Source organism: Megalopta genalis, chromosome 6 (genome assembly GCF_051020955.1).
Source record: "Megalopta genalis isolate 19385.01 chromosome 6, iyMegGena1_principal, whole genome shotgun sequence".
In the NCBI taxonomy this organism is placed as follows: domain Eukaryota; kingdom Metazoa; phylum Arthropoda; class Insecta; order Hymenoptera; family Halictidae; genus Megalopta; species Megalopta genalis.
Window position 1 is genome coordinate 21,098,272 of NC_135018.1, and position 16,480 is coordinate 21,114,751.

Below are 16,480 nucleotides of genomic sequence, written 5' to 3' on the forward strand. Positions count from 1 at the left end.
AAGGCTGATTACAACTGTTGATGAACAACTGTTTTAATTTTGAAGAATGAATTGAAGCACTATAAAGCACTTAATTCGATGGTCGAAGGTTGAAAGATTATCTGAGTAGTAGACTAGCGTGAGCTGGAGTCTACTGTAATTGACTGAAGTTGAGTTGACTGACTAATTGAATAGTAGATTAGCGTGAGCTGTGGAGTCTACTGAAGTTGAAGAGTTGAGTGTAGTAGACTAGCATGAGCTGTGGAGTCTACTGAAGTTGAAGAGTTGAGTGTAGTAGACTAGCGTGAACTGGAGTCTACTGAAGTTGAAGAGTTGAGTGTAGTAGACTAGCGTGAGCTGGAGTCTACTGAAGTTGACTGAAGCAGATTGACTGCAATTCAGAACTTGGTTGAAACGAACAGCGCGTGCCTATTGAAACAAAGTCGCGGACTAGAGACCGAGCGAGAATGACTGAGTTTAACTAATACTCTGACAAGACAAAGACTGACTGACGAATGGATGACGAATGAATGAGTAAGAGAAGAATCAGTTTCGAGTGTTTATACCGTTTCATGAACAGAAGACTAGAAAACGCGATGGAAGGGGATGTAAAAGTGGCGTAGCACGCAGTGTCGCAGATAGCAAGAAACCCCGGACGGGCGACCGAAGCGGTGCGTGCTAGCGACCCTGTTATGAAAAATGCTGCCAATGAGGTGTGCATTATTCGAAAGTTTAGAGACTTTATTGCCAAAAAGAAGACGGCTCGAAAGAATCATAAACTTAGAAACTGCAATAAAGAAGGCTATGGCTCTACGAAATTGAAAGCCTAACGAACGTGACCTTTTGTCGATTGCACGTCGTTCGTTGAAGGACTCTTAACCCTTTGCACTCGAATGGTGACTCTGAGACACCACTAAAATTTGTTATATCACGCTTTAAGATAACTCTTATATTGAAAAAGTTTAGATTTAAAAAATTGTTAAAGTGTCAATTTCATGTGCATAAAATGCATTTTGTCATATAAAATAGAAATGCTATAAGTTAGAAAAAATGATGTTATATTTAGAATTAAAACAGCTTCGAGTGCAAAGGGTTAATTTGTCTCGCTGAGCCGAAGATTCCCCGTAAATAAAATGTTTTTTAGGGATAAAAGAAAAAGGTAATTCGTCCCGGAGAAAGTTAGGCGGACGCAGCACGAAAATTCCGTTGAAGGACGGAACAATAAACGAGAACTGACGGGAAATGGAGCGGTCGACGAACAGGTCGACGAGGCTCCGTGAATCAAAAAAAAAAGAAAAAGAAAATAAAAAGAAAAAGAGTTAAGTGAAATTGAGGGATTCCAGTATACCTTTACACGGGCTACGTAGATCATGTGTCTATAGTGCTTTGTGTCATGCCTCGACGCTTGAATACGGGTTACCATAGAAGGATGTAAAAAAGACGAGTCCGCAAGACGCAACGAGATCAGAAATTCTATACTTAAACGCATGCTGAATATACATGAAATCTTACCTGTGTAAAATTACTAAAATATAATACCTTCCAAAAATTGATAACGACACGCAAGTTCATCTCTTTGGAACAATATTCATAATTTTGTGCAATAGACCGCACGCTAAAGATCAAGACAACAATTTATTAAGCCAATCTTCAACTTTACTAAATAAATTTCTGTTTCGTGAAGAAATGGTTCAGACAGATTGTATGCATTTGTGGCAAGAATGAGTAAGTTTAAATCAGTAAAAAGATTAAAAGAAACTAAGAATGTGTAAATTTGAACTTACCAAAATTATTATTCTCCATTAGATTGTATGCGACTAAAACTAATCATTTCTATTCTCAAGGTGACCATCATACTATCTCGATACAAAGCAATGTAGACAAAAAGCACGTTTTATTTCAACCATTTTATTTATAACAAATAAGTTGGGACATTCATCTTGATAGATTACCCTATATTCTAATTCAAATCATGTTAATCGTGCATAGTATAACACAATTACACCCAGAACGTATGACTATATTGAATTATACGGGACTAAAACGTTTAATGGCAGTCAGGTCGGATGAAATAAATTCTCACATATGAGAAACGTTAACACGGCGTTCAGCGTAAAGACGTGCTCCGAATGCATTATCTTGGAACAGGCGAGACAATTACTATTTTCGGTGTCGGAATGACGTTACACGCGAGTAATAACCCATTTCCATTTAATACATGCCACTCAATGCATATGTATGACCCTAGTATGGCCGTAGTTGAAAAGATACGCGCTGTATATTCAAATATATTCTGATTTTCCGTTGCAATTCCCGCAATACCACGTATGATTTACGAAAAAAAAATTCGTTAACATTTCCGCGTTCGTTATTTCTCGGAGGTGCACGAGATTGCTCGCATTTTGTATGGTCCAGAGGGAGAGGGATGGGAGAGGGGATGTATACAGCAATCATGCAGAGCATATTGCAGAAAACGCTAATTCAGTATACTCGTACGAAAACGGCTTTAACCGAGAATGAATTACAATCATGATGTCTAACTCGGGGAATCCCGTCTAGCACAGAATCAGGAATTAAATATTGATACAGCAAAGCAATTTCCGATAAAAATCCTGTGGCCACGCTGCACTATAATCTCCCAAAATTTTCTAGTCGGTCCGGGTATTTTTTAATAATTTGATTTGCTTAACTTCATACTTGGTATATATTTATATATTATAATGGTATAATATTTGCTACATTTAACGCTTAATTTGCGAAATTAATTAATTTAACTCTGTAAAATTAACTGACTGATACTTTTTTATAAGTATTTGCATGTTACAAGTAATTAAACACGCAGAGACAAATGACGGATAATGAGCGTAAATGACGTTTAGACCTGTGGGTCTTGTGAGAAAAGCTGCAATGAAGAATGAAACTCAATGGACTGTATGTGTTTTCATGGCGTTTATTAGCAACGTTTGCGCCATGATTTTAAAAGGTAACTTTCGTGAGCCTTGAATGTATCGGTAACTTTATCTTAACGTTGACTACAATAATAAAGAGAGCACATTTATGTTACATAAATAAATAACTAAAATAATATTCTATCGACCTCTAATAAATCAGACATTTTTCGCGCACCTGGTTTATTTTCAATAAGGGTATATATTCAACAGAAAAATTCTAAAAGTATCTCGGACTAAACGAGCCTACACTACGTTGTGTACACAAAATTTCGTGTTGAAAGCCACCGATATAATCATCGTGAAACAGGTTCGAAACGATCAAATTGCTATAGAAGGCTATTTATTACTGCATACATATACTACACGTAGAAAAACAACTTTGGAACGCTTATCGAACCGCAACCTCGAGGTTTCCCCTGCTATACCACTGATCGTGTCAAGGTTATAGTCTCTGGTTATTGTCGAGATAAAGTTATATTTCCAAAGTATCCATGGGAATCTTTCGCGCGAGATAATTTGTTGCATCACCGAAAATACGGAGAAATCAACAGACACATAGTAATTGGACTGCGGATTTTATGCATTTGTGGCAAAAATGGATAAAGTAAAAATACAGAACAATGAAGACATCAGATGATTTTAAGAATCTTGTTAAGCTGTTTTTAATTTATTGAAACTATTATAAGAGAAATTACATCTTTGTTTTACTCTGGTTATGTACAATCGGCACAGGACAATTTTAAAACGCATGCTCTATTGTATGTAATATCAAACGTCCTTGCGGTGCCACCATGGATTTCGAACCGCAACTACAACACCGCAAATCTGAAATGCGCATGTGTGCAGCGGGCTTTAATGCTTTCTGTCACTTCAGAATTGTCCCTTAACACGTTCCGTGCCGAGCTTTTTTTACTCGAATCTTCACACTTTGATATTTTACTAAAACTTGATGTATTACGTGCAATTATTAATTCTCGTACACATAACAACGTAACAAAAACTTATCAACGCCCATTCTTGCGGTGGAAATTGATTCTTCGGTTCTAAATTTCTTGTAAACAATTTGTTCAGTTCACTAAGTAAACATGCAAGCGTGTACCATCGATGGTACACGTGGCACGGAACGTGTTAATCGTTCAAATGGATTCTCACGTACAACAAGTTTTCATCTAAATAATAAAGTACTTATATCCGCATGGGAAAGTGTAAGGCAACATAAACGCGAGAAAGATGAATTGATAAATTGTAGACCGTAAGACGTAGTCAATGATCAATATAGTAATGATAAATTATACGGCACGCTACGTCGTATATTTTCAATGCGTTTACTCCCTATGAAAGTAATGGATCATGATGTTTTATCTTTATCCTGGAAAGAAGCTGAATCAAGTAGAAATATACATAGTATCTGTTATGTACAATTTCGAAGGATCGCAGAATAATAAATGGTTGCAGACCGAGATACGAAGGTATAGTGAAAATATTATTTGTTTAAACAATTTCATAAAGTCTCCACTTTTGTTTTGAGCGGTTTGAGAAACGAAGAAATATTGTCAAATTAATTGGCGACAGAAAATTCATCTGACACGTAGCTATACAGAAATTATACACATTATACGTTACCAATTAATTTCCAGTCTTCTTGAACACGTGTTTTAACTGTGTTTGGTCCTACAACACGCGCTTCATTGTACAGATACAAACATGCGCGAGACACAATTAATTTTGCGATTTCCCTAGAGTGTACAGCAGGCATGAAGTAGGTTCTCGCGTCAGTGAACACTCTTACTAATGGAATTGGCGATGCGCAAGAGAAATGCGCGAAAAATCGGTAAACAATAGAGTGACAAATACAAATGAAAATTAAAATACGAAACAGATCATTTGATCGTTGTAAATCCATTTTAGCTTTTTCAACTAATTAATAACTTGTTATTGAATTTGTTAAGGTGAAAACCACAATAAGATTTCATTGTCATAAAAATGTAGACGCGTCCATATCGAAATATCAATACATAATTTATTTCAGCATTTCTAAGTGCATCTCATTTTCCATAATTAGAGTTGCCAATCGCAAAATCGAAATAAATTCTCCATCACGAGTTTCGATGACAACGATGAGTGGGATATTTTTAAATTAATTCATACGATTCAGTAAGGAAAATAGAATGTAAGCGAATACAAATCGGTTTTCTGTCAAGGATGCTTTAAACACTATTAAAGGTATTCAATCTGATCTGACTGTGGATATCTATGTATTAACGATTCGTTCAGTTGTCAAGTTCACTCCAATAAAAAGTTCTATGAAGTTTAACGAGGTATTTATGTGGACTCGATTCCACTTCCTGTGAATCGGACCATACAAATTTATATTCGTCTGCCATTTAATAAAGAATAACAGTTCTTCGATTTTCATTTGCTAATGTGCTAACAAACTCTCCTACAAAGGCTGTCTGCTTCAAGCAGTATCCCATTGCCAGCATTCAATTACTACTGATTTTCTGCGCATCTCTCTTGCAGTGTTTTACCTAATCATTTTCGTCAAGAATCGATTTGTTCGATAGAATAATTTCTGCTACGGATTGCGCGTGCAGAAATTCTACGAATTTGTTTAACAAAATGGTATTGTTTCTATAAAATATTTTAGTTTCCTAAATTAGTTCCTAATTCTTTAAATTTAGCTTTCTAAATTGGTATTTGCACGTTTTACTTTCATCAGTTTAACGTTAGAACAATCGAAAATCTAAACCTGACTACATTTTATTACCTTTTAAAAAACTACATTTGACGAGATATTATATGATTTTTATTATTATAATATATTATTATAAAATATTATTATAAAATATCCACAAGATCTGAATATTTGTAAAATAAAGATCATGAAATCCGTTATGTTGACGGCTTTAGATTGTTCTAGTCTTAAAGGACAGTTGTACCTGAGGAATCTGATGGAACAATATGTTTAAGAAAGATAAGCTGTACTTACCACGCGGTTACCATTCAGAAGAGAGCTCTCTTCAGGGCCGATGATATTTGAACAAGCGGTTAGTGCCCATCGATTTATTCGGTTTTCTTGGCGGTTCGTGGAATTTCAACGGATCCGTGAATTTCGGCCTCCACCGTTGCGATGTTTCTATCGCAGAAAACCATATACAAATAGCATATTATCGACGCAACTTATTCGTGCCGATATTGAAAATAAATACTGGGAAATTGAACAGAATTCACATTTTTGTCATGCATTCTCATTGCCAAACTGCGGGTCTTTATGCGAACATACATTTTCATATATTATTCCATAAAACTCTGAATGAAAGAAGAATTCTTTCCAGCAACTAGAAGAAATGTTGTATTATATATTATTTACTAACAATATTAATAACGTAAAGTGCCGTTTTGTTGTATATTTTGTCGTTATTTTGCAAATACCATAAATGACTAACATCCACGGTCTATGTACTAGTCTACGCACAGAATGTAGGCTATAATTAAATTGGTATCTAATCTGAAGTTTCATCTATCTATAATCTATAGAATGTCAATCTTCGTATTTTTATGATGCTTTCTGTAAATTAGTAAGAGACTATATAATTAGTAAAAGAGTATATTAACCTTGATACGTTTGGAACGTTTTCTTTGATTCATTCGCATTCTCATTATTTTATAGTGATTTGTTAAAATTAATTTTATGTTATCTTAATTTGTTGAAGTGCAAATTATTATATGTATATCATGCATTCTAGCATGGCAAGAGAGTTATCAGAATTTAATAGCATTTCTGCATCAGTTCTATTATGATGAATCTTTCAATTAAAGAGAGAAATTTGTCTCATGTTTAAAAAATGAGATTTTGCATGAAGATGGTCTCGGCATTAAGCTTCTGATAAAATTATATTGTCATTGCATTTTTCACATTAACAAACTAAGCTTGTACTTAACTTTTGTAATTTTAATTATTCATATAAAATTGTTGCTGCTTAAACAAAAGTAAATGAAAATTAAAATTTATGTAGTATGCAAGGAAATTATACACAAAATGATAGCATCCTAATTGAATCAACGTGGAAAGCAGAAGTACGAAAATTGTTTGACGAATTTTAGTACTTCGAATCGTCTCCACAGTATAGTTAATGTAATTATACTTGCCATGTTTACCGAAACAGTAAGTCGGAATGCTCGAATGGGAAACTATTCACAGCTCTAATGAAATTGGCACTAGTAGATTATAAATATTACTGATGTCAAATATACCTATAAATAATTGACTATTTTTTATATTGTTCAAAGAGTAGTATTTATTTTGAAAATACTAATTATAAAAAGTGCTCAAAAATACTTAAATGTATGAAATTACAGAAACTTTAATTTCTAACTTTTTGCATTTCTTTATTTAGACGAGTAATAATTTTTATATTGTTATATTTAGTAATATTTAGAGTAATATTTGAGTAATATTATTGTGGGTAATATTTTTATAAATTACATAATATTTTATATATTACATTATATTGGGGAATTAATATATGAATTACGGACATTGAATCAATTCAACAATTTAGTGTTAAACTGTGCAATGTGTCTTACATTCTGAACTATGTACCATATTTCTAAAGGAATTGTTGGCACAGCAAATAAACGACTCGATTTTTATGCTTTTCCAGGCATTATTTAATTATCTCTTCATGTATATTTTTAAAATGTTATAAAAATTTCAATCTAAAAAATATACATATAAGGAAAGGTACTCTAATATTTTTTATTGTTATCAACCTTGAACGATCTTCAGCCATAAGTCACTGAATATGCCTTGGAGAAAGCTCCATCAAAAAATAGTTAAAAAATCTATTAACAAGTGCCCCGTTTTAAATGCCACACCCTGTATATAAAAGATGTTCGAAGCATCTGGGTCAAGTCAGCTTTAAAACAGTTGGAGGTTAGAGAAATTTTATTAGAGAAAATTAAATAACTACAGATAGTGAACCATGTGTTACACATATTTACTATGGATACGGAAGCGTCCGAAATGTGTGTTTCAAAGTCATTTCTATCTTTTTAAAACATTGTCACTTGCAATAGCAATTGTAAGTATTATAAAATAATTCTAGCATAAACACTGAAAAAATTTATAGGTGTATGGTATCTATTTTTAATATAACACGCATGGTATAGCATTACAGTTTTCTATATTTATTTTTTTTTAGAACATTGTATTAATATTCGTAACAAATATTTTTATAAATACGAGTACCATTTGTGAATTTCAAATCAATTTGTTCCACGTAATGTTCAAAGAAAAAACAATTTTAAACTTAAATGTGGTGAACAATTCTTAGAAAAATGATTGTAACAAGCTATAATCATCTCAAAATACAGATCAATCGAAAGCTGCAATAGAGAATTCTCATTTAAGGAATATGTTAGGATAAACTAGAATAAATTCTCTAACATGAATTATACTAGTATAATATTTAGAGGGGAATATTTCAAAGCATTTTCTTATGATTGAACTACAACGAATAATGCATATTTCCTTTTATCACCTTGCTGGTTAAGACAGAGTGTTGAGACTCGGTAGAAAATGATTTTTCCTGCCAATTTATTGAATGGTCCATCGCAAAAGTCCAATTTAGTTAGAGAGCAGTCTCGACCTTATCTGACTGTGCCCTTTATAGCGCAGCTCAGCTAACATTCCATGTGGAAAACTGTGTTCAACATTTCATACATCACAACAGCAACAATAATAATACAATTTTATTATATACTGCAGACAACACAACAAATGTAACAACAGCCTTAAATCTTTCCCTTCGTTCCTGTATTTTCCTAATCTATTCAACACGACGACAAATACAATATCGAACAAACAAGTACATTGTGTAGAAGCAAGCATACATAAGAAGCGCCGATCTCGGTTATATATATATACTTTTTTTGTGTCGTTTTCGTGTCGTTACTCGACACGTTCTTCACAGAAAAAAGTATATATTTGTTCTTACTATGCACAGACTCTGTTCGTGTTGTACACATACAGACGCACGACGCAAGATCGTGAATCGTAATAGCGTATCGCACGACGCATAGACGACTATACTATGTACAACAGAAATACGTTCATAAGATAACAGTCACGGGCATGCATGTCGCGATTGATAGCGATCGGCAGAACTGGGGTGGTTGTGAAGGGGGCAGGGGTAAATTATTAAGCGTGCATGTTTCGCGTAACGACAGGCGTATTCATCGCAGAATCAACAGGTCAAAAAACCTGGAATCAAATCCTTGGTTCCCATTGTACCGTGACGTAAAACACTGTACGTGCTCTAAAATCTAAAACACAATGTGGAGGCAGAAGAAGGAATAGGAGAACATGGAACGAAAGAAAGAAAAAGTATGAAATGGAAGTCGAGTCAGACCCTCGGTCGAGCAATTCACCGAGCGCTGCTTTTTCAGGCATGTCTTTTGTCTGTATGCATCGAGACATGTGTCTCCAAGCCGGAAACAAATATTCAAACTCGTTGAGCGAAAAGAAACCGAGAAAAGCGCCGTGAATCGAAGTTGCGCTGGTTGAGCAATTGAAAAACTCCTAGCCACCGTTCCAGCGTTTCTAAAATGTTACATCGCAGCCTTTGTTCACCCGTGCTGTACGCCCCCTTTATTCCTGTCTCTCTCTTTCCCATTCTCTTCACTGTTCACCCTTCTTCCTTTTCGCACAATGCTACCCTCTTCTTCCCTGTCCCAGCAACTTCGGTTCGGCTTTCAGAGAAAAAGATAGAAAGAGAGAGTGCGAGCGGGAGCAACGAAACGAAGAAGAAAGTAGGAAAGCAACGCGTTCGAAAGAGCCGAGCGATCTTTTTGTTCTTACACGCCTTATGGGGAAGAGAGCACAAGGGACATGTTAAGCTGGTTCCACACTCGTGTAACGTAATCTCGAACGCGGGCTAATTTATTCTACCGTCTACATTTCTGCCATTAATTTCCAATCGCGGAAGAAGTCCGTACGGACACAGCACACCCGCTGCAAATGAACGAGAATTATCCTCGGTCAACAGGTTAATCGGCGACTATGCTGATCAAATTAATAGGGAACAGTGGGCCACAATTGACGCGGCCTAGCTCGATCCGGTCCAACCCGTTCTGATGGGGGTTGTACGCGAGCGTTTACACGCGTCATGAATTCGCCCCCGAACAAACACTATGCCTCGCGTCCAGGTTACGTTAGGCGCTTATGAACCCTGCTTAATGTACCCTTCGGTCGGCGTATTATGTTATTCTCCTTCCCGGTGGATGAGCCCGTCAACGATCGTTTCTCCTCGACTACGGTAAGCCCCCTTTTTTTCTAGTTTCGTGCTTCCTCCTGCGTGGCGAGAGAAAGAGAAAGAGAGAGAGAAAGAAGAAAAGAGAGAGAGAGAAAGAGAATGGCCGAACTGGAAAGCGGAGGCTGGCACAGCAGGGGGAGAAGGAACAGATAAATGACCAGTATGCAATGGTGAAACAGCGGGGAACGTGGACGGTGTCAAAAGCGAAGGTACGTGCGAATGGCCAGACAGAGAAAGAGACGGAGTCCGTCGGCGACAAAAGGAGTAGTTCGAAGAAAGGGAGGGAAGAGGAAGGTGAGCTGCACCTCTCTCCATTGCCCTCTGCCATTCTCTCTCTCTCTCCCTTTCTCTTCCCCTCTCCCTTCGCCCCGGTGCCCTTTCGATACACATCAAACCGATCGGCCGCGATGTGCAGCCGCGTGCGCCGCCACGATGGCCGATCGGAGGAGATGATGGTGAAGACGAGACTGGCGGACAACAAAGCGACGACAATAAACAACAACGGTTAAACAACAACGACGACGACAGACGACGAGAATATGAACAAAGATAAGTTATCGTGGCCTCTTGCCAAACCCACGTCGACGATGCTCGACGTGTCGGGGCTGCTCTGGGCGTCGCGGCGCTCACACATCGGCTCACTGAGCTCGAGGTGGGCGACACAACGCGGCGCAGCACAGCGCCGGAACACGGAGGATCGCGGCTACGGCCGACAAAGACCGAGAGAATCAGCCGAAGAGCCTTCCAGATAACGGTGCGCAAGCGCCTCGGCGACCCACCAACGTCGCTCTTGAAATTACCATTAGATTTCGGATCGATTGCTTTTCACCTTACGATACACGTCAGTCTATTTGTTTTCTTGTAATTTACAGAATATTACCCCCGGGACGGATCGAAGCGATAGAGACTTTACGGCCGCCACGCACGCCGGAAATTGAAGACAGCCGGACGTGCTCGCGGTTTCCGCTCGATAGGCGCCTATGTCCGACGCCGACTTCGGTTTTTGTTTTCTATGATTTCTTGGAAAAGTCTCGTTCCACCCTCGCGTGCTCACGATATCATAGCAGTCACGGTTCAAGAGTCATTCCTAGCCTTTGACAGGAATCTATTCTTTGCGGATTTTCGAACCTACTGTTTCGAGATCAGTTGACGATCATCTTATTGCATATAATGTACACTAGGCCTCCAGGAATTATCCGGGCACGAAATTGTCAATTTCGATAAAAAAAAGGGTTTTTTGAAAACAATCTTTGATATGATATGCAGTCAAATATATGTGGACATGTTCTAAAACGCATTAACTTCTTTAAAATTAGATCAAACGAGTTGAATTTTCTCGAGATGTTGAAAGGACTAGTTTACTAAACAAGGTGTAGAAAATATTTGCAAAAATTTCAGTTGTGTGGGATGACAAACAAAACAAAAAGATGATGTTTTTCAACGTTTTTATCTGGGCCCATAGCGAAAATTTAAAGAGTGTGTTTTGTAGATCTTTGTGAATCAGGTAGACAGTTAGGATCTCCGTACGTTAGTACTGGGTTAGTTTTTTATTAATAGTTTTATTAATTATTATTTTATTAATATATTATTAGTAATAAACCGAGTCCATTTTCTTTGCCATGAGGCTCAAAGTGAACATATTATTATTATTAATATATCGTAAAACTAATAAAAACTAGGAGCCAAAGTTTATATTTATGCCCCTACCCCCATTTCCACGAAAGTTTCATTTCATTATGACGAGTGGTTCATTCGTATGTTTGATATCCAATTTAAGTGTAGTACGAATGAATGCACTTAAATGCACATGCATGGAATGAAAAGGATCATACAGAATAAGAATCTTCTAAGATCAGAGGAAAGATGTGAAGAAAGCTTCGATGAAATAGCTTCGAATGTGAAAAAAGTAACTTCTATGAGGAAATTATTTCGAATTACAATATTCTTTACATTTTACATGATATATAAATTTTCTTGAATAAATTGACAATATCATATTTTCTAACATATTTAAATTAATTTATTTAATTTATTTATATATACGGGTAAACATCCATTTTTACAGTAAAGAACTAAAAGAAATAATATAATACTGACAAAGAATCAGCGAATTAGCATTTAAGTGAACAGTTTATGTGAATTCGTTTATATTTGGGTTTAAATATTACATGATAATGGCAGAGACAAATTCATTTTCAGTAGTTACTTTATAAGCTATTATCTTTGCTGATCAAATATTACCATAAAGTATTGCTTATTTACGGTACGTCATATCCACAATAATATTTAGGATCATTAGTTATGTAAATGTTTACACCGACTACTAGAAAATTTGTACTTAAATGGAATGTTTGCAACTCAAAGGGCGGACTAGATCGAAGTACAGGGGTCAATGTTGTAAACATTAGATTTCGGGGTTTTTAGGTAGCTACTGTAAACAATCGCGTTTATTTAAAGCAGATGTTGTAAGTAAATAACGGAAACCTTCGAGCATTCACACAGAACCATTCGGAACGATCGTTTGGCTTTTCTCATCACGAGACCCAGGAAGGGAAAGCGACAGTTGAGGGTGTCATAAATTTGGCTCTGGTGCGTAGGTCGGAGGGCTGTTTTGTGACCATGGGGCGGCAAACGTTTGCTTTACGTAAAATTGTCGTCGGGAATGTCTGAAATTATCCCGTAGATTTGAAACAGTCAATAAATTTTATAACATTCATTATTACTCACTAATAATAACTTATTATTAGACTCCCAATCTTCGTGCAAATCCTACTTTCCATGCTTATTTAGTGATCACTGAAGCAAGGGAGAAATGAATTTTGTTAACTGGGATATGTTTTACAGTAACGATAGAAAAAATATAACATTAATGTAATAAGAAACCTAAGAAATATTTCCCAAGCAACGGAATATTTTGTGACGTCACTCCTGGATATGTCTGAATTTATTCAGATCTCTATTCGTCAATGGATTTTGGACTTTTACGCAAAATAGAAATGTTAAACTGATCAATGACGAGCGACAAGAACGGAGAAGAAGGCTTCTCTTCCTAACAATTTTAATAAATTGAAGATGATTGAAAATAGCATTCTGCACTTCTCAAATATAATTGTATTCGCAGGTCATTCATCTTGATGTAACATTAAGCATATTTTTATGCCATCTAAGTGAAATTTAATGCACTGGTTGCTTAAGCAGCAGAAAGAAGTGCAGGAATTGGAAGAAGCTTTCAAAAATCTGGAATGAACCCAGACGCGACCGTTCGAGGGTCAAGGGGCACTTTAAGCAGAAGTGGTTTCTTGTAAATGAAGTAAGGAATGTGGACAATAGACAGATGTAATTCCTTCTCGCGGTGAAGGAAATCTGATACCGAGTATAAAGGTACAACCTATAGCCAAGATATTTCAGACGGGCAACGTGGAAACAAGTTGCATATACGCTTGTATACACTGGCACAAGCTTATAGCTATTACTTAATTATTCATTCCTGATTGGTGCTCCGTCCAGAAGAAGGGTTACGGTACTGATGGTACGCGCACTACGCGTTTCCGACGAAAATTAAATACAAATTAAATAAATTATTTGAAAAGCAGACGGATCAATCATTCATTTCTAAAAGTCTCGACGTTCTTGATCCTCGAAACATTAATACTTTTCTTTATGGATACCTACTCGGTACCTATCCCCTGACACGTTAATTTCTATATAATTAGTAGACTGCGTATCTTTACGCAGAATGAAAATTTTCCAAGACGATTCTAAGAAACAGAAATTAAATAGGAATAAATTATCTCTTTTAATAATTTTGTTTAGTCGAAAATAGTGTAACAATATTATTAAGTCCATTTTATGTCTTCATAATTTTATATTCAACTACTCATTTTTGCGATAAATACATAAAATCGGAAGTCTAATAACTAGTGAATATACGCGATGTACAGTGACTACCCTTAATATTCGAACACATTTGAAACGCAATAACTTTTTTAAAACTAGAATAAACGATTTTAATTTTTTTTAGATGATAGAGGGACTAGACAATGGCTAAACTACTTTGTTACAATTGTGCTATTACTTGGAAATCTCGGTAAGTTATATGCATGCTGCAAATTTCATCGAAATCGATTAACGCAAAGTCAAGTTACAAGCGTCAAAAGATGGTAAACACTGCAAATTTCTCATACTTATTGGTCGAAAGTGTCAAACATCGGGACAAAACTGCGATTTTTGCGATCTTTAATTGTTTACAACAGATCAACCGATTTCGGTGAAATTTTTAACATGCATATAACTTGCCGAGATCTACAAAACACATTTTTTTAATTTTCGTTATAGGCTCAGATAAAAAAGTTAAAAAACGAGAGCTTTTTATTTTATTTTACATTCTAAGCAATAACAAAATTTAAAGAAAGCGTTCTAGTTATTATTAGGTAGACCGGTCGCTCTATTATCTAAAAAAAAATTCAAGTCGTTTAGTCTAGTTTTAAAAAAGTTATCGCGTTTTAAAAAATGTCCGAATATTGACAGAAGTCACTGTATGTATAATGTCGAAAGCATTAAATGATTGAGTGGCGAGAAATTTATATCTATACCGATTCCTTGAAAACTATTTTACATTTATTGCAAATGAACGTTACAGTTGTTATCACAATACTTGAGCCACGATATAATAAAATTTTAAAAAGGTTTAAAAAAGACTCGCGTTGGTTGCTACACATCTAGCTTGATGTTGATACACATTGCATCTGTAACCATATGTGGTAATCTCTTTAGGGGTTAATACTAATAAGCCAAACTGAGTTAGAATTAAGAGTGACTAAATTTCATTTGTTCGTAAACCGTTTATTTCTCTTTCCCATATTCTTAACTCTTCAGCTGGTCGACTGTTAAACAGCAACGTGGGGGGCCGACACCGGGTCGGTTATGACCCATTCTAAATTTATTCAAAATAACACGTGTCTTGAAACTAGCTTAAATTAATTTCTTCCTTACCGAAGATACTTTATTCAAAATATTAAAATTGTCAGAAACATACTGTAAATTTCAAAATGTAGTGAACTATAATAACAGTATATGTAACTTTGAATATCATCATTCCGTGTACCTTCATAATATTGAAAAAAGATGTATTTCAAATGAAACTCGAAGATTCGATGGTGTGGGCTATGTTCTTTTGTGAAAAAACTACTCGAATATTCTCTCTCTCTCTCTCTCTCTCTCTCTCTCTCTCTCTCTCTCTCTCTCCGCTAATGCAGTGGAACAATCTGTTAAAAAAATTCAAATAACGTACCAGTAAAAACAACATCGAAGTCATAAATAAACAAAAAAAGCGTACATTCATGTTTCATCCTATCTATTGTAATGATTTTTTTGCGGAATATTAGAAAACAATTACTTTGAAAGAAACGATTGTTCTGTTATTCAACAGTTTCCCGTTATCAAAGCAGTCGTTGTTCCCTATTATTTCCCTTCTGATTCTGGTGTATACATATTAAAGTTGCAACGGCAGGTAGAAATGGCTTGGCATTTGCTGGACAGGTCGGTGTTAGAATACAAGCCGCTCGATGGTTAAATCAAGTCACAATATCTAATATTAACTTGTAGACTACCGAGTTTACAAATCTCTTACAGCTTTCACAGTTTACAAATCTCTTCGAAGCTTGCCAGTACAACGAGAATAGGAAATTTACGATTCTTCCGCCTACTTTTTAATTTAAATGGATGCCGAATTATGTTCAGAGTCTTATTTCGATAGGTACAATACGAATCTGAAAAATTATTTAGTCTCATGATAAATGCGTCCCTGGCAGTAGAGAATATTTTACTACATACGTATAATTAGTGCTAGAAGTACTACATACGTTCAAGTCTGATTTATTCCAGATGCTCAGATTAAATCGAAGTTTCCACCCAAGTATACGACTGTATGATTCATTAAGACAAATTTAACGTTAAAGAAAATATATAAATGTAACGACAACATTATTTTATTTTATTTAATACTGAATTCATATAACATGTACACTACGTCAATTTCTAAAATAAAGATAACATCACTTTACTGCGAATCATAAAATATTAGTTAAGGCTGGGAAAACTCAACTTATCTACGAAGTAAAAATAGTTAAATTAAGCGCTTGTCATAGTACTTTGATTTTATTGATGAAAATAACTCGTAGCGTACCCCACCGTATGCTGCCCCGACGATTTAATAAAGTTCTTTTTCTATTTCAA

The 16,480-nt window shown here is 35.7% G+C and overlaps 1 protein-coding gene across 1 annotated transcript in view; it reads right to left on the reverse strand.

Moving 5' to 3' along the window:
- Window positions 1-16,480, reverse strand: part of LOC143259599 (uncharacterized) — a 61,680-nt gene that overhangs the window by 21,932 nt on the left and 23,268 nt on the right. Inside the window, exon 6 of the mRNA XM_076522651.1 lies at window positions 5,920-6,066. Within this exon, the coding sequence (XP_076378766.1) occupies window positions 5,951-6,066 (116 nt within the window). The 3' untranslated portion in view covers window positions 5,920-5,950. The remainder of the gene's footprint in view (window positions 1-5,919; window positions 6,067-16,480) is intronic.